This window comes from Bos grunniens, chromosome 23 (assembly GCF_055505025.1).
Source record: "Bos grunniens cultivar Pamir isolate PY7600 chromosome 23, Bosgru_T2T1.0, whole genome shotgun sequence".
NCBI classification, from domain to species: Eukaryota; Metazoa; Chordata; class Mammalia; order Artiodactyla; family Bovidae; genus Bos; species Bos grunniens.
The window spans coordinates 34,133,630-34,152,097 of NC_141187.1; the positions used below are offsets into that span (position 1 = coordinate 34,133,630).

General features: G+C 45.2%; 2 protein-coding genes across 23 annotated transcripts in view; one reads left to right on the forward strand and one right to left on the reverse strand.

Moving 5' to 3' along the window:
* The window catches only part of CARMIL1 (capping protein regulator and myosin 1 linker 1), a 307,540-nt gene extending 289,522 nt beyond the window's left edge, over positions 1–18,018 (reverse strand). For 6 of the 22 annotated variants that reach the window (XR_015152305.1, XR_015152306.1, XR_015152307.1 and 3 more), the window contains exons 1-2: positions 16,864–18,018; positions 12,714–12,811 (exon numbers count right to left, since the gene is read on the reverse strand). Coding sequence is in view for 3 of the 22 variants with exons in the window: in XM_086369940.1 (XP_086226066.1) it covers positions 12,714–12,811; positions 16,864–16,903 (138 nt within the window). In the remaining 19 variants the exon portion in view is untranslated. Of the gene's footprint in view, positions 1–12,713; positions 12,812–13,245; positions 13,391–13,670; positions 13,781–15,127; positions 15,247–15,750; positions 16,331–16,863 lie in introns of those variants that run through there. The other 16 variants (XM_086369949.1, XM_086369933.1, XM_086369936.1 and 13 more) reach the window with 13 other exon arrangements.
* Positions 1–18,468, forward strand: part of LOC147347588 (cytidine monophosphate-N-acetylneuraminic acid hydroxylase) — a 291,879-nt gene that overhangs the window by 97,541 nt on the left and 175,870 nt on the right. The gene's annotated exons all lie outside the window — the stretch shown is intronic.

Sequence of the window (18,468 nt, forward strand, 5' to 3'; positions counted from 1 at the left end):
ACACTTAGCATGGTGTACTGTAGCAGCCTTCTCAATAGCAATCAGAGCTAAGCCTTCTTGAGGACTTGCTCTATGCCAGTCACTATTTGAAATATTATATATGGAATGTTTCATTTAAGTTGCAAAACAAGTCTCAAGGTAGGTTCTCTTATTACACCCATTCTATAGATCGGAAAGCGAAGAACAGACTTCAGTTAAATGACTTACCCATCATTAGACAGTAGAGACAGTAGTTTTAGGATTCTAACCCAGGCAGATTAATCCCCTAACACTGAGGAAGTTGCTAACAGAGTGGGAAGTATAAAATGCCTGCGAAGGTATTTAAAAAGAAAAAGCCATCCCTGAATTTTAGGCTAACTACTCCACAAGCTCTCCAGAATATGAAGATAAGGAGCCCTTCTCTGGTGGATAGAGAAACCAGCTATTCCCGGAGAACAAGAGCCAGCCAAAAGGGACACGGCAGGAAGGCTTCCTGAACACACAGCGTCGCTGACAACACTTGTTCAGTCCACCAACAACCCGCACACTGTCAGTATAAAGACAGATGCAGAGACTTAACTCTCACAAGTGGGAGGACCCTTAAACTCCAAGTGACAAAGTGCTAATAGCCTCCCCTTTGCTCCAAGTGCTTTGTTAACTAGCAACACAGGACAGGAAAGGACTGGACCAACTTCTTGCATCCAGTACTTGTGAAGAAAGAGAAATATTAAATAATGAACCAAGATAACACACCATGTTCCTCACAAAGACCACTTGGAGGAGTATAAAATGATGGAGGATTAAGGGCTATTTGAACTTCAAGAGTTTTTTCTAGAGAGGCAAACTTGAAAAGGCAACAGCTCCCAGAACTTCACAGTTTATTCAGCAAAGATGAATTTTGAGGGGATAAAAGTTCTGATAAGGAACGGGATGCCCAGGAGATTTAAATGGAAACAGCCACACAAAGAAGCCAAGTGCCAAATGAACTACAGCCTTTCTCTGCAGGCTGGTTTTGATTTCCATCAGCACAAGCAGTACCTGTGATTCAGTGAACTAAGTTGAACAAAAAGTTTCCCCAGACTGCAACATTTTTGCTACTCCAAGGACACAGGCAAAGAGCAGAAACTGGCCAGTGGCAACTTAAAAGAAAAAGAGCTGAGATTTTCTGAGTACCAAATTGATTTGTCCAAGAACCAAAAATGCTTCTCTCCAGGTCTTCATTCCATTCTCATGCCTATGGGGAATGGTCCAATCATCTTTTGGTTGCTAGTAAGAACTGATTTCAGACAGATGAATTCAGCAAACAGAAAATGCCCCCGGTTAGCACCTAACCATTGATGGAGGAGCCTGGTGGGCTGCAGTCCATGGGGTCGCTAAGAGTCGGACACGATTGAGCGACTTCACTTTCACTTTTCACTTTCATGCATTGGAGAAGGAAATGGCAACCCACTCCAGTGTTCTTGCCTGGAGAATCCCAGAGATGGGGGAGCCTGGTGGGCTGCTATCTATGGGGTCGCACAGAGTCAGACACGACTGAAGAAACTTAGCAGCAGCAGCAACACCTAACCAACCAGCCGGGACGTCACTAGCCATACTGTAGCTCAGATTCCACAGGAGTGTTGCTGGGCCCCTTAGGACCAGAAGTCAGGGATCAAACTGCAGAGAAGTGGTCTTAAAAGAGACTTTGCAAAACTTTACTAACATTATTATTAACTCTTATTAACTTTCAGAACTCTGATTTTGTTTTGTTTTTCCCTTGTCTGTTTCACACTGGGACCAAGCATGTAACTCTGAAAATGGAAGGGGTCCTATGTGCTTGTTTTCTGAGAAGCAAATAAGGAGGTCCCTGAGGACCCTCTTCCCACCTGCCCGTCTTGGAAGGAAAGACAACCACAGGCAACGCGGCACCCAAGGGCAGCACTGAAACGAAAGAAACGCAGGCTGAATGCTGAACGCTGGAAGGACTCATCTGAGAAGATGGGGCTCCAGGAGGAGCTGCTCAGTGAGGGAGAGCCCACAGGTCCTGGTGACCTGGACATGCCCCCTCAGGGGTGGGGAGATACAGACAGCGTGAGGAAGTAGAAGAGAAGCAAGAGCTACTCTACAGGTGCCGGGGCTGGGTGGGGGGAGGATCATGCCACTTAAGAGATGGATGTTAGCTACAGAATATTCGATATTCGTTGGAAGGACTGATGCTGAAGCTGAAACCCCAATACTCTGGCCACCTGATGCGAACATCTGACTCTTTTGAAAAGACCCTGATGCTGGGAAAGATTGAAGGCAGGAGGAGACAGAGGATGACAGAGGACAACAGAGGATGAGATGGCTGAGTGGCATCACCGACTCAATGGACATAAGTCTGAGTAAACTCCGGGAGTTGGCGATGGACACGGAGGCCTGGCGTGCTGCAGTCCCCGGGGATGCAGAGAGTCAGACACAACTAAGTGAATGAACTGAATGAACTGTTAGCTACAGAGGAAAAGTCAACTGCCTTCAAAACTGTCCCAGAGAAAAAGCCACGTCCACTTTCCTTATGATACTAAAATACCTTCTAAGACACCAGACTTATTGGCTTACCTGAATATTGGCTTAGGGTTCTTCTTGGCTGTATTACATTCAATGAAAGTGAGCCTTATTAGTTGCAAACCTGCTCAACTACCATTAATCAGAGCACTTGAGGACTCAAGAAAGTCTTGAAACCAGGGCAAAGATCAAGGATCTAAATTGTACAACAGTTTCACACTGAGCCGGGGTTCAGCCAAGAAAAAGTTGTGGCTGGCTCGGCAGGGTCCGACAAGTCTGACAAGTCAGGGTCCACCAAGACCTGGGACTCCAGAACCCCATGTGCCACCACCATCAAACACCAGAGCCCAGGGCCTCCGTGCCCGCAAACATATTGCAGCAGGAGAGAAAGCATCAGGCAGACCTAAAAGGGCCCTAAACTGCAAGGAAAAGTCTGCCTCAGAAGCCCTTGCCCAAGAAATACAAGGACCTAAAAAAAGGAGAACCAGCCACTCTGCTAAGCAAACCTTTCTAAAGACAATAAAACTAATGAGGTGGGGGAATTATTCTCTATTGAGACTTCCTGAATAACAATCAGGTGAAAAATAAACACATCCTTTAAAAAGTCTGTCAGCCAGCAATTCCACTGCCAGGAATTTATCCAAGAAAAATAAATGTGAGGATATACACATTTATAAGGCAAAATACTGGAAGCAACCTAACTAGCTCATAATTAGTGTTAGCTAACTATGGGCTAATGGAGTGCCAGGCAGAAATTTAAAACAGAAATATGTATTATTGTCATGGAAAGTTTTGACCACAAAAAGTAAAATTTTAAAGTGCATTACAAAATAGGATTTATGATTCCATTTTTAAAATAGATCATATAGTTTATGTATGTTAGCATATAAAAGTATGGAAAATACTGATTTTTTTCCAATGATTACATGTAAATTGATAGGACTAGTGACGCTTCAATTTTCCTTTCCTATTTTACAACTTGTTAGTAAAGCAAATAGCATAGATACTTTCAACATTTTAAAAACAACGAGAAAACTTTCATTTGGCCAAAGCAACGTGCCACTGGTATTCTTGCCTTGGCCAGCTGCACCCAGATCAGTGCTTCCTACAGGGTCTGAAGAACAGATTCTTGATGCCACACACCACATGGCCCCCTTCAAGAGGCACAATCCACAAAAGGCCACTGAAGGCTCTGAGAAAGGTTAATTCAGGTTAACAGTGTATGCCCAACATCTGTGATCCACAAATTTTAAAAAGTTTAAAAGGCTCACTGATAAAGTAGGATGAGGCTAGACCAAGGCGATCTGAACAGTGAAACATCTGAAAGCAACATTCTCCAAGGATTAAGATTTGCAGGAAGTGAGAATATTTCACCTGAGGACTAAAAGACCAAGGAAAAACATGGTATGTCTTCAAAGTCCTGACCCACACTCATGTAGGAGGGAACAAAACTGTCCTGTGATGTTCCAGTCAACCACACTAGAATGAATTCAGAGAAGTTATTGAGAAGCAGATTCCAGCCCAAATTCAGAAAGGGCCTTCTGAGTCTCTTGCTTTTCCCATCACAAGATAATGAAGCAAAAGGTGGATACCCAGCTATCAGGGATGCTCCAGAGGCAACTTCTCATAGGCCAGGGTGCTTGGTTAGATGGCTACCAGGAGCCCTCTAGCCCCAAGATCCTCTGGGGCCAGATCTGAACAAACACCCCAAGGTCAGCTTAAGCCAGTCTGTCCACACCAGATTGTCTCCTGTGCCCCTAAAGCCCAGGATCAGTAGGAATCGACACACATCTGCCTCCTTAGTGGGAACTTGGCACAGTCATCTCAGACCCTTGCCACAGACTGGAGATTCTCTCAGTATAGTTCAGTTGCTCAGTCATGTCCGACTCTTTGCGACCCCATGGACTGCAGTACACCAGGCTTCCCTGTCCATCACCAGCTCCCAGAGTTTACTCAAACTCACGTCCACTGAGTCGGTGATGCCATCCAACTATCTCATCCTCTGTCGTCCCCTTCTCCTCCCGCCTTCAATCATTCAGTACAGTTCCAGGCATTTGTATATCCCTGCTTCTACCTCTAACAGCACTTGCTGCGCACTTAGCATGTCTAAGGAGTCTAAGAGAGCTGCTGCCCAATGTGCATCAAAAGATAATGTTTTCAGAAAAGAAAAATGCTCTCCCAAAACCAAGGTGAGGGAAAGGAACAGTGGGTGAAAGTAACACGGTTTTATTCTCTCACACACACACACTCCATCCTTCTTTCCTTTTTATTTTACCCCTCTTTTCTCAAAGAGTTGAGGAAAGTGATATTTTGAGTGAGAGAGAGAGTCTGTGTGTGTGTACTGGGGCACAGGAACAAAGATTCAGACAACAATAGGCCCCATGTATCCCAATCCAAATCCTTGTATTCTGTTAAAACACAGCAAGCTTTTTATCAAAGGGGAGGATGAGGAGAAAGAAAAGTTCTATCCTTCAGATTTTAGTTGCATTTTCAATTTAACAACAGATATTAACAGTGCTTCTGATGAAATGAAACAAAGTTGCTACAGTAACCTTTCACTAAAGCCCGTTTTATTTTCTGTTTCACAACCAAGAAAAAAGGAGTTCTCCCAATTCACTGCATATGCTGGTTAGATTTCCGGGCTCCTCCTTGTCCACAGTGCCCCCCTTCACAAGACTCCAATACTGCCTCTCCTCCCTTCCCTCTCCCCTCCGGCAGGGTGGACCTAAACGCCCTTTCCCAGGGTGCCTAAATCCCAGAGGCTGCAAGACAGTATCTTTTTAAGAAAGAATGAAAAGTTACACCAGGCTGATGTATGTTCAACAGCTTCTTGCCCACGGTCATTTGACTCATCTAACTCAACTACAAAAGAAACTGGGGCAGACGCAGATGAGAAAAGTAGAAAGTAAACGCAGCTCAGGTAACAAGTTCAAGTTGGCCAGAACTACCTCCTGGAAACACATGCCCAGAGCCAGAGCCTGCCTCCAACCCCCTGCCCAGAGATCAATGGGAGCCCCAGCTCTGACTAGGGATAAATTCCAAAGCACTCAAATACACATTCTCTGATTTTGAGTTTCCCAGAAGTTTTACCAGGACCCTTGGCAACCATGTGCATTCTCTGATACCCACTCCTGACGATCATTGCAATGCTGTTGCCATCTTCTAAAGCTCCATTTTCTAGAGGCATGTAACTTCACCCAGGTGCTTTGAAAACTACCTGTGCACTGAATTGTAAGTGATCCTTAAAAGCTGAGACTCCTAAGAGTTCCACAAAGAGAACTGTTCAAATTACCCAACAACTGGTACAAGAGCTTCCTGCAGAGGGAAGTAAACTTGGGGGCCTAGAACAATGATTTTCCAACAGCATTTCTTCAGGAGCCACTGCAATCTACAAACATCTGACATGAATTTCATTCTTACAGCTGCTAGGAGGAAAACACAAACACGTGACTTGACACTATACCACATTTAACTTATTAGCAATCAACCATGAGGTAAAGTTTGCTGTTAGGATATTCCACTTTTGTGCAGCACTCAGGATAAATGTGGCACTTAGGTAAAGAACCCATCTGCCAATGCAGCAGACATAAGAGACTCAAGTTTGATCCATGGGTCGGGAAGATACCCTACAGGAGGGCATGGCAACACACTCCAGTATTCTTGCCTGCTGAATTCCAGACAAAGGAGCCTGGCAGGCTACAGTCCATGGGGTTGCAAATAGATATGACTGATTAAAACTTTCCAAATTGTCAGGATAAAGCACCCCCATCTCTATCTATTTGGAAAGCATCCTGAGATTGCAAAAGTTACCTGTTATAAAAACTGTGATATTTGTACTACTTAACAGGTAAATAGGGACACTCTATACTAAGTAGCCAAAACACAATTTAATCTCCCCTCTATTTCTGACATATGTTCATCAAAACAGCCTCATGAAAAATTAAAAAAAGAAAAAAAAACACCCTCATGGAAATCACTGAATGAGTTTATTTTGGATTTATTTGGATTTTGTTTATTTGGATTTATTTGGATTTTAAATAATAAACTTGCAAAACGTAAACTCCTAAAATAGCATTATTTTACTGGCCCATGATAAAATATGTGCTTTTAAATGGTACAACTGTTTTTTGTTTTTTGTTTTTAAGTCTGGAAAGGTTAGTATCACCTGAACATGGCTACAAAACAAAAATTCCAGTGTGAGTATTTGTCTGAGAAGTGACTACACCCTGGGTCATGCTGCTGAATCAGGTGTTAGGAGATGGGGGAATTAGGGAAATATTAAACAGACTAGTCATGCAAAGTGAGTATGGCCTCATGTAGAAGAGCAATGCTTTCTGTATCAGAGACTGAAGTTTTCATTAATTCATGCTTAGATGGGCCGGATGCTTACAAAACTCTTAGGTGAGCTTTATTCTCTTTTTCATGCATTTTTAAAAATAAGCAGGTGTGAGTGGAGCTTATATTTTAATGAAAGACAGCACAGCCATCAAGACCTTTTAACGACATCCCAAATAATGTCCTTTTACTTTTCCTCATTTTAAAAGTCAACTTACAGTTATTCCAATCAAGCCTAAGAGGTTCCAAAGTTATAAATAAATAGCCCAACAAGAGAAAATACATTAAAGAGCTTCCAGGTTAACTTTTCGAGACTAAATAAGTGAACAGCCAATGAAGTGTTTTCAAGGAACAAGTGAATAACACAATTAGTTTCATGGCATTTCCTCAACCTGCTCAGTCTACTAAGAAAGGAAGTCCTGCTTCTGTCCCCATTTAAGAGGGATGTGGTAAAATAAGGGATTGGCAAAGATGATCAAACCCAAATCCCAAAGTGAAACAGGAAAAACAAAGCGGAGACCAGGAGTGGGCCTTCCACACACTTCAGAGGCATGGTTCTAGAGAGAGGCGCACACTGCTGTCCCCTAGGCGAGCAACAGCAGAAAAAGGGTGGGAAAAGGGTGTAAGAGACCTTGCTTCCCCCAACAATACCAAATCTCTAGATCATACATCCATTGCCGATAGGACTACGCAATGATATAACCATGCTGGAAAATGAAAAACAACAGCTTCTTCTAAAATGAGACAGGCAATTCCTATACAAACCCACAATTATGCTTTCTGGCATTTCAAAGGGAGAAACGGAGACTTATTTTCACACCAAAGTCTGCAAACAAATGTTTATATCAGTTTTATTCCTAACAGCCCCAAACTGGAAATAGCCTACAACTCTGTCAGGGGGTGAGCAGTGGGTAAACAAGCCGTGGTACATCCATACCACAGACTACTCCTCAGAAACAAGAGCGGAAAAGGTGTAATGGACACACACAACTTGGATCAATGTCCAGGCAATTAAGTAGAAGCAAAAAGAGCCAGTCCCCACACGGCACATATATTGTGTGATTATACTTATGGGACACTTTAGAACTGACAAGATTACGGAGATAGAAGACAGATTCTGGCTACCAGCAGGCAGAGCAATGACGAGTCTGAGGTTGTGGACCTGAAAGGCAACATGAGGCATCTCTAAGGTGATGGAAATGTTCCGAATTTTCCAGTATCACTGTCAACAACCCGTGTCATGTCCCAGAATTTTGCAAGACAGAGGAGACTGGATAATGGATACAGAGGATCTCTCTCCATTCGCTCAGTCGTGTCCGACTCTTTGTGACCCCATGGACTGTAGCCTACCAGGCTCCTCCCTCCATGGGATTCTCCAGGCAAGAGTACTGGAGTGGGTTACCGTTTCCTTCTCCAAGGGATCTTCCCGACCCAGGGATCAAACCTGGGTCTCCCGCATTGTAGGCAGATGCTTTAACCTCTGAGCCACCAAGGAAGCCCATTACTTCCTATGCATGCAAGTCTACAGTTACCTAAAACTGCAACGTTTAATGTATAAGAATGAAATTCCACTTTTAAAAGTCCAGGTACTAGAAAAATTGTGTGGAGATTCAATTAGCAGATGGGAGGAAAAGGCTGGCCATCTAACACAGAATCACTTCCTAATAACACCCTCTAAAGACAAGACAGGAAAGTATCACAGAAACAGACGGCACAGTGCCAGTGTGGCCTGCAGCAGACCTGCCCAGCCCTTTATTAAAGTCCAGGCCGAAGAATGTCCCGTAGGAGGACACTCCAAATGACGGAGAGCCTGTTCTAGCCTGTTCCATGTTCACTTTAACTGTTCCATCCCAGTTTCCCAAACTATGGTCAGTAGGGTTTCTGGCCATGTAAGTTTGAGAACGACAGTATATTCCATCTCATTCTGAGAAATCCACTATGCACATGAGTGTACCAAAGTCTCTGAGTCAAAGTCGTGCAGTAAAGACACTGGTTGATCTTTGTTTAATGTTTGATTGCCAAACTTGTTTGGCCATAAAACACCCTCCCCTGAATATCCTACCATTTCTGATTTCATTGGACCAGCACACACCTTAAGAATTTCAGGTTTCATCAGTTGCCTTCCATCTTGCTTTCAAGTAACACAAACAACTGGGCATTGAAATCATCTGTGCCACTGGGAAAACAGAATGCAGAATCCTTTGGTTCCTTCTGCTTTCTCATTTGTTGATCATGTTCTGCTGCTGCTAAGTCACTTCAGTCATGTCCGACTCTGTGCGACCCCATAGACGGCAGCCCACCAGGCTCCCCCGTCCCTGGGATTCTCCAGGCAAGAACACTGGAGTGGGTTGCCATTTCCTTCTCCAATGCATGAAAGTGAAAAGTGGAAGGGAAGTCGCTCAGTCATGTCCAACTCTTAGTGACCCCAGGGACTGCAGCCCATCAGGCTCCTCCGTCCATGCGATTTTCCAGGCAAGAGTACTGGAGTGGGTTAGGCAGTGTTAAAACCCATCCCAGTTAATCAACAAAGAAACCATTTACAGAGCACAGACTGGGCTCCCTGTGCTACACAGCAACTTCTCACCTAACACAACTTTGTTTTTAAAGAAAAAAGTAATATTTAAATTAAAAAATAGAAAAAAAAAACTGTTTACAAATAGATACTTTTATAAGGCCTGTTTCATCAGAGAAAGGAAGCGAGGCTGAACAGTGTGGCTGGGCTATGGTGTGAACCAGGCAGGATTCAAGGCCCAAGGCCTTAACCGCTGGGCCCTATGGCCTCCTGAGGGAGGGGAGGATAAAGTTTACGTGGTGGTCATTAGGAACAGGTGGTAGGAAGAGACCTGTTTAAACAATCCCAATTTTCACCTGATCCCGACTGCAAGAAAAGAATTCACTTTAGGCTGGGCCATTTTCCACCCCATACCCCTTGCTCCCACTGTACTTAATATGTCTCTAACATGCCAAGCTCTCTCTGGCTTCCAAGCATATTCTGCTTTCTTTGTCTAGAACACGTCTCTACTCTGTTCCCTTAGTAACTCTTGTTCATCCATTGGGTGGTAGCTTACATTTGCCTTCCTTCTGCAAGTCTTCCCTGACCCTCTGGGTCAGGGGTTCCTCCCGTGTGCTTTCAGTCATCCTGCTCACAGCACATCTCAAAGCATTGCCTGTCGAGATGTCTACCTCCCCAACTAGACCCTGGGCTCTGAATCCCATGAAGTCAGAGTCGACGTCCATCTTGGACATACCATGTATCTGGCTCATGCTCAGCAAGTGTGGAACCAAGCAATGAATAATGTATCAACCAACCAAATCCATACAGGGAGCTCTAATCCTTCTAAAGTCCAAGTCTTTGTGAAAGTTCGCAACCACCGAACAACAAGCTGAAGGATTGTTTTGTTTGAGTTTTTTAGTATAATGGTGAAATGGTAAGACAGGCCTGGGTTCAACTCCCGACTCTGTCATTCATTAGCAGGATGACCTGAAACAAGTTCTTTAGCTTTTCCAGATCTCAGTTTCTGCAAATGCACATGTAAGGAGGGCCCACCTCAGAGGGCTACTGCAGGAGCAAATAAAGCAATGCATAATTAAGTGTTCAACAGAACATGTTATACAAATGTTCGTTATCATGACCATGAGAAGATGAAAATAAACTCTCTATGAAAAATGGAAGCTGGAAATAGCATAGAGTCTCTAAATGTAAAAACAAGGAACCAAGTCACTCTCAGCTTTACAGGAAGGAAGGGCACTAGGGAAAGAAATGAGAAATAAAAATCAAGAAATGCTGAGTCAAGCCAATTCAAATATGCCCTATTTTATGGGACTGACAGCCAAAAGAAAGTCAGAAATACAAATTATAAGGGGATTCCCCCAATGTTTTAAGTAATTGAATTTCTCTAAATTCAGAAAATCAACAACTTAAGGTGAATTTGTAGACCATCTTGCTCACACCTGAAGCTTGTCAAACCTTGAATATTTCAATTAACAATTCTTGCCCCTGCAAGTAAGGAATAGCTAAAACAAGTTTACCCTAAGCTACTAGAAACTGCTTAGATTCCAGATTTGGGGAGATAAATGTTTAAATTCAAATACATTCGTAATTTGATTACAACCTTAATCAACTCCAGCTAAAGATGAACTCCCCCCCTCAAAAAAAAAATCTTAACAGTAAGTACCAATCATAACTAATTTTTAAGGGTGCTAACATTATTTTATTTGATGTTTAAACTTGTCTTTGCAAATTTTACTCATGACATGGGTTTCTTATGCTGATGAATAGTGTCCATACCAACTAGCACTACATACCAGGTTAGACTGTTGCAGGAAACACGACCTGATATTTGAATAGTAAAAAGGTGAACCCATCTTGTGCAGTAAACATGTAAAACAAGTGGCAGGAACAAAATTTCTTCTCTCCACCCTACCACTGCCGAAACATACCTGTACCCTCCGGCTACACAATATTAAGTAAAACACACCTTAAGGAAATTTACCCTTTATCAAAACTGAAGCAGAATGATGATACCAATCACTTCTGCTATTGATAACCATAATTATACAGTCTGGGTAAACACGTTTCGTTGCAGGGCAAAAGTCACTCCATCAAGTTTTTCCATTTAAATTTCTCTGCCATCCTGACTTGTACACAGAGAGAAGTCATCCATCAATAAATAGCATAATCCTTCCATCCATAGGAGAAGGCAGTCAGATGTTTTAAAGAGATTCTTAAGACAGCTGCCATGAGAAAGATATTTCAAATTCTGTGGCAACTTCAAATGAAGAAACAGAATATTAAAAATATTCTTTTAATGACACATGCTTGAGGTTTTAAAATACTCCAGAAGGGGGAAGGGGGGGAAATTGGCAGGAGATAAAACAATATTCTTGAAATACTGAAAACTGTTGAAGCTGGATGAAAAGGATACAAAGTTTAATATACTATTCTCTACTTTTGCATATGTTTGACAATTTCTAATGATAAAAAGATAAATAAGAGTAAACAAACTATTCTCTCTAACAAAAACACAAGCCAGGTGTATTTACCTAAGCTTAAGGTTTGCCACAATTTCAACACAGAAACCATTAAAACTACACAGAAGACTTTTCACCTCCCTAAAGGTACGACTCAGGCGCTGACAACTCCCTAACAATCCTGTGTTCAACAGGCTGATCCCTCAAGCCCCCAAGCAACTCCTCTCCCAAGTTGGAGGGAGCCCCCCAAGTTCCATCAACACCAGCAGACATACTAAATACCTAAGACACCAGACTGGTGGTACTCACATATTGGCTAAGGGTTAATCTTAGCTACATTTCATGCAATGAAAGTGCCATGGGCCTTAGCAGTTGCAAATCTGCTCAACTACCGTTTACCAGAGCCCTCAAGGACTCAAAGAAAGCACTGAAGACAGGGCAAAGATCAAGCTGGCACTGTGCTCCCCAAACCAATGGATCCGGATATTGGATGGATATGGATATAACATTTGAGAAAATTTAATAATTAAACTGACATGAGATGAATTTTTTTAAAACTCCTTCAAAGTCCTCACAAACAGGATCAGATACTCAGCCACAGCAAAAGTAAAAAGCAAGCTCCCTTTAACATCCAACTTTCAACAAACAACCTGAAAATGGTCTCTAGGAGACGACCGAGAGGAGGGTGACTTACAACTTTAAGAAAGACAATACATTTTAAAACTTCAGTCCCTAAAATTTAACTTTCAGTGGGCAAATATTCCAGCTCACCTAGGAGAAAATGGGCATCAGAACGTTTGAAGAAAATATAAAATACAGAACAAGCACTGCATGAAAATTAGGCAATCAAAACAATAGAGGGAAAAACATTTTCACTTCCAGACTTTAAAAAAGTTAATACTTACCAGCACTCTGTTTTCAACTTTGTCTCCCTTCACTTCCAGCTTTACTTTCTTCTTCAATGCAATCTTTATCTTTCTGCCAAGAACATCCTTTATGCTTTCTGAAAGAAAGGAATAGCTTCATTAGATTCTTTTAATAAGAGAAAAGCATTGGCGAGGATAGAGCATTTGAAGGAGCATTTTTGGTTTTTTTTTTTTTTTTCTTTTTTGCTTATTTTAACAAGCTTGGTACTAATCAATCACCAAGTATTTAATGAACGCTTACTTTATGCCTTGGACTGTGTGCTCAGATGCTGAGGCAAATATAAAAGCATATGATACAATACCAGTCCATGCAAGCAAGGCATGACATAACCTTGCTGGGCAAAGAGGATACTCACACACCAGGGAGATAAAGAAGAGCAATGCCAGGTAGTAGCATAGAGCACTATATTGTGAGTAGACCGTAAGCACAAGAATTCATTGACTCTTTTGCCTGGTTATCTGCAGCCCCCTGCTTGAAAAGCTGAATGGCAGCAGGACCTCCCATGAGTACCCCCAAAGTGAACAGGTCCCAAATCAAAGTCAGTTTGATTTGATTTTTCCTGCTCCTCTTCCGGCCCTTCATGAAGCTAGAAATCTTCTTTATCTCCAATTCCGTTCTCTCAGGGGCTTCCCAGGTGCAGTGGTAAAGAATCCGCCTGCCAATGCAGGAGACACAAGCAACATGGGTTCAGTTCCTAGGTCGGGAATATCACCACTGAGCACGCACACCGTTCTCTCAGGGAGCCAGTCACCTACTCTCCCAGGGCCACCTCCGAAACAGTTCCTGAGCACTGCTCTTCACTCTGTATTCAGGGCCTCAGCATCTCTCACCGAGACTAGCCCGACACCTCTAACCGATCAGCCCCCAGAACCAAAGTGGCCCTTCCAAAGCCACAGATCTAATCTTGTCCCTCGTGCTGTGTGACTATGACTCACAGTCATTTTTGGATGAATCCAAACCTTCCAGCACGCCACGAAAGGCCTTTCACATTTTTCCAGCTTAACTTCTCAGCACACACTTTCCCTTTTCTCCTCCTGGTTAGATTCTGCAAAGCACAGCAAATTTCTTTGTAACCCCATCACTCTGAGCTGTCTATTATAATGATTTTCATTTATTCATACATTCAACAAACATACCTAGTGCGCCAACTACTCTGCTAAGTGCTGGACTAGAGATGACCCCTGCCTTGCACAGGTGCTTACAATCTAGTGGAGGGCAGGGATCAATGTCACTTGACGAATGTGCAACCACTACCATGAGATCGTGGACAAGATGACACACAAAGGTTTCAGAGAGTAGGGGACCCCCAACCTGGATCTTGAAGAAGTAGGAAACAGACCACAGGTTTCCAAAGCAGTGTCCAATACAACCCACTGGGGTGCAGGAAGAAAACAACATTTTTACTTCTACTTGCACTGCGTTTCAGTGTTATGTTCTAGATTACACACACTCAATGAAATATGCATGCAACTTAACAAGTGTATTCATGTATTTATTAAGGGATGGTCAAAATATCGTTATTAGAAACCCACCACAATGAGTTTAAGAGCCACTCAGATAAGAAGAGTGAAGGAGGGGAGGACGGGACATTGTTAGCAGAGAGAAGAGCATGAGAAGATGAGAAAGTACAGTTTGTCCAGGGAACAGCAATGAGGTGGAATGTAGGAAGGGGGAGGGAACAAGTGGAGGACCTCACTGCCTGGGGAGTTCCCTAGGCAGCTCCTATCTTATCAGCCCTCAAAACGGGTACAGGCTGCAGGCTACTGGTCTCTCCCCTACAAAAGAACTGTGGGAAATGAGCATGTGAAATTGACTTAAAATATACGCAAAGAAAAAGACAGGAAAAGTTATATAGTCATAGGTCAAAAATAGCTATCTTGGAGTGGTAACATGAGTGACATATATTCTCATTCTTCTCTGAATCTTTTAAATAAAAAGCCGGTATTACTTTAATAATCAGAAAGATACACATTTTTTTTAATGTTTTGGGGAATTAGCTTAAGGAAATATAGAGTTTTTCACAAGGTTGCCATTTTGAATTGATGAGAAGAGAACCCCTGTGAGCATTGAAATAAGAGACTAAAGCAGACACAGGAATTTCCCCTCACCCAGGTTAATTAGACCACTTAAAAGCCCAAAAGAATACTGGACCTATCACAAAAACCTGTGTCCCTTGTTTGAGAGACATGTAAGATGGGCAGAGCTCGATAAACACAAAAACTCCATCTCTAGATAGGGATGAATTTCAACTTTTAAAATATACAAAGAATTCATTTTGAGGACCATCAATAGAAAACTATCCTATCCTTCATCACCCTTTATCTTGTGTCTAATTACCTAAACCTAAAGTTTAACTGCAGCTTCCCTGGTGACTCAGAGGTAAAGAATCCACCTGTAATATACGAGACTGGAGCTCAATATCTGGGTCGAGAAGATCCTCTGGAGAAGGAAATGGCAACCGACTGCAGTATTCTTGCCTAGAGGATTCCATGGGCAGAGGAGCCTGGAAGGCTACAGTCCATGGGGCCGCAAAGAATCAGACATGAGTGAGCAACTAAACAGCAATAACAAAGTTTAATTACCTAAACTGTTCAAGACCAGGCTCAAAGATACCCAATTTAAAAAAAAAGTATCTGCCACCTGCTTCAGTTATCCTTATCCCCTGGCCAGTGATGCAAACCCTCCCCTAAATTCTCTTTCCCGGGACCTCTGGAGGCATCTTCAGAGGTTCTGGGCATGTGTTTCCTCTTCTGGGTAGGGTTTTGGTAAGATCTCCTGCTCCCAGAACTGGATGGACTGCTCATTCCCAGTGGACTTTACAGGATTGAGGAAGGGGAGGGGAAGAGGCCTTTATATCCTAAGTATAGTCAAGATTTCAGCTTTTTTTTAATTCAACAAAACCAGAAGCTTCCGTGTTCCATATAGCCTAGCAACAGCTTCTTTACATCAAGTTTCACCTGCTTGAGTTAACAGTCGCTAATGGAAGAACACACACAAACTCCTCCAAAGTAATACCTCTAAGAGGTGAGAGAGGGGCAGATTCCTCAAACGCAGGTGCATGGGCGGTTAGAACTCTTGTCAGCATCCATTAACTATCATCTTTCTGAGTTTAGGCTGTGTAGTGTGCCAAGGATGATACAGTAAGGAAACAGGTCACTGGGGCTCAAAACACACACGCACACAACACATACCTTGTTACAATACAACCTGCTACACACACACAAACACACACGCAGGCACACACAAGCTTTACCCTTGGTTTTCAGAACACTCTTTCCCCCAAACCTCATTTTAAGCTCTGCCATGTTAACCCTCTACATAATTAAGTTAAACCGCAGGACAAAATACTCACACACACACACCCTCACCCCAAAACCCTCAAGGGACTCAAACAATGGGTCACCTTGCACAGGGTACCACATACAGGTTCCCTAAGAGATCCGGGATGGGGAGAATTGGCAGGTTAATCATTACTGAAGTAAGGCTTTTATCATTAACCCTCAGTTTCCTGGCGCAAGTTTGCGTCAGTCCTGTAACCCTTTCGCTCCCACTTGGCGATGCGAAACTACGCCTTGCCAGGCTCAGTCATTACACCTGGCCAGTGCCCCCTCCCCCAACCCCTACGTCACAAGGGCACCTCTGGCCGAGAGTTTTCTGGGGACCAGGGGGTGGGATGTGGAGCTCCTGGCACGTGCCGGAGGCGACCTACTGTGCGCTCGCCAGCCTTTCGTGTCCTGGGCTTTCCGGGACTTCCCGAGTTGGGAACACGGGACCCGCCGCTGTAGAGGATTCTCCTCGCTTGCAGGACCCCGCATACCCAGGCAGCCCGCCCCCTTCTTCCGCCAACCTGGACCCCAGGTCACCGCGGGAGGAGGCGCTGGGGGCCGCCAGCATAGCCGCGGCGAGCGCTCCCGGGGCTCCCGATTCCTCCCCAAGCCGGCCCTTTTGGGACTCAGCTTTTCTAGCGGTCAGAAGAGAGCAAACTTCCCGGCGCCCCCCAGCGACCCTGCCCGACACCCCTCCGACCCCAGGGGCGCGGGGACGTGCGGGAGGAAAGGGGTCGGATGGGAGGTGGAGGCGAGGGGGCCGCAGAGGCAGAAAGAAAATCAACCACCGCGCGACTCTTACCTATCAATTCCCCGGGCACCTCGGAGCTCTCCTCGGCCATGGCCCTCTAGGTGCGGGGAATGTTGCAGGTCCAACTCTGATTTACGGCCCCCACCCTCCCCCGACTCCCTCAATTTCCTAGAGGCAGATGCAGCTCGCAAACGGGAGAAGGTGTGAAAGGTGGGGACGGAGATAGAATTTGGCCGCGTCCCCCGCCCCACCAAAAAAAAAAAAAAAAAAGAGTTGCAAATCCGAGGTGGGTTTGCGGCTGCTGCTACATGACGCCTCCTTGCAGTTCCCGGCGGCGGAACGGAGACCCGGCAGGGTTGGGAGCGGGTTGCGCGGGCGGCTGCGGGGCTGGCTCCGGCTCGCGGCTCCCGGCTCCGGCCACTGGCAGTTCCCGCCCGCTCCCGGCGCCGCACCTACGGCCCTAGGTGAAAGCGGAAGGCGTGGGGAGAGGCGGGGAGTGCGGCGCGGGGCGGGGGGCCAGGGTGTCCTCACGCTCCAGCCGGGCTCCAGCGGGGCGGGGGCAGCTCCGGCACGGCTCCTCCTCCCTCCTTTGCCTCCTCCTCCTTCTCCTCCTCCAGCGTTTCCTCCTCACCTCGCGAGACCCGGCCTCCGCACGCGTCCCAGGCCGGCCTCCCAAGCCCGGGAGCGCGTTCCCCGGCGCTGGCCGCAGAGCCCGGCGGCGCGAAGCTGCGGCGGCGTGCACCGGGAGCTCCTCGTGGCCTCCCTCCCGAACCGCCGAAGCCCTGAGTCTGGAGAGGGGGCGAGGGAGCCTGGGAGCCATCTGCTGGCCGCTGGGGAGGACGGCCGGGTGGGCCTGGGCAGCCCGATTCCCTGTCCCCACCTCCCGGCGAGCCAAGGACACCAGGGGATGGGAGGCTGCAGATCCCGCGCACGTTCCGCAGGCTGGTCTGCGCGGAAACACGGTCTTTCTGGGACCCCTCTGCGCCCTTTCCTTTTTCAACCCTCCCTGTGACGGGCTGGCGTTTCCTCGACGTTATTAATTTTCCATTTCTGGGGAGCAGGAGCTAGACGAAACCTGTAAACACGAACCATATGGTGAGATAACACTTTTTTGTGTGCTCAGCGGGCGCACCGCCGCCGCCGCCGTTTCCCATCTCAGACATTCGAAGTGGGAGAGCGCACGCGAAAAAAACAAAACAAAAAAAACAGCCTTTCACTTGTGCTGGAACCTCCTTTTAAAAAGCCAGGGCACTTTCGGGCAGCTGAGAGTAATTCACAAAAGCCAGAATGAGCCTGCTGATTGGTCTGATCAACCTGGCCGACTTTCCCTGGGCTCCACCCCCGGAGAGACAACTTCAGGGCAAGAAGCCTTGCAGCGACTGGATTGCTGCCTTAGTGCCTGGTCAGCTGGGAGTGGATGCCTGTCATCGGGTTCTGTTTCTAAATGACGGAAGGAGGGAGGGAGGAAAGGAAAGGGAATCCCACGCAGTGATAGTCTAGTTTTAAACACTGCTGTCGACCTTGGATCCCCAAAAATCATCTTAAGCGTCTCTGGCCGCGTTACCAATTAAGAGATCCACCCGTCTGACCCCTTCTCACCCTTCTAACCTCTCCAGCTCCTCACTCTTACAACCTGACTCTCCAAAACTATTAATA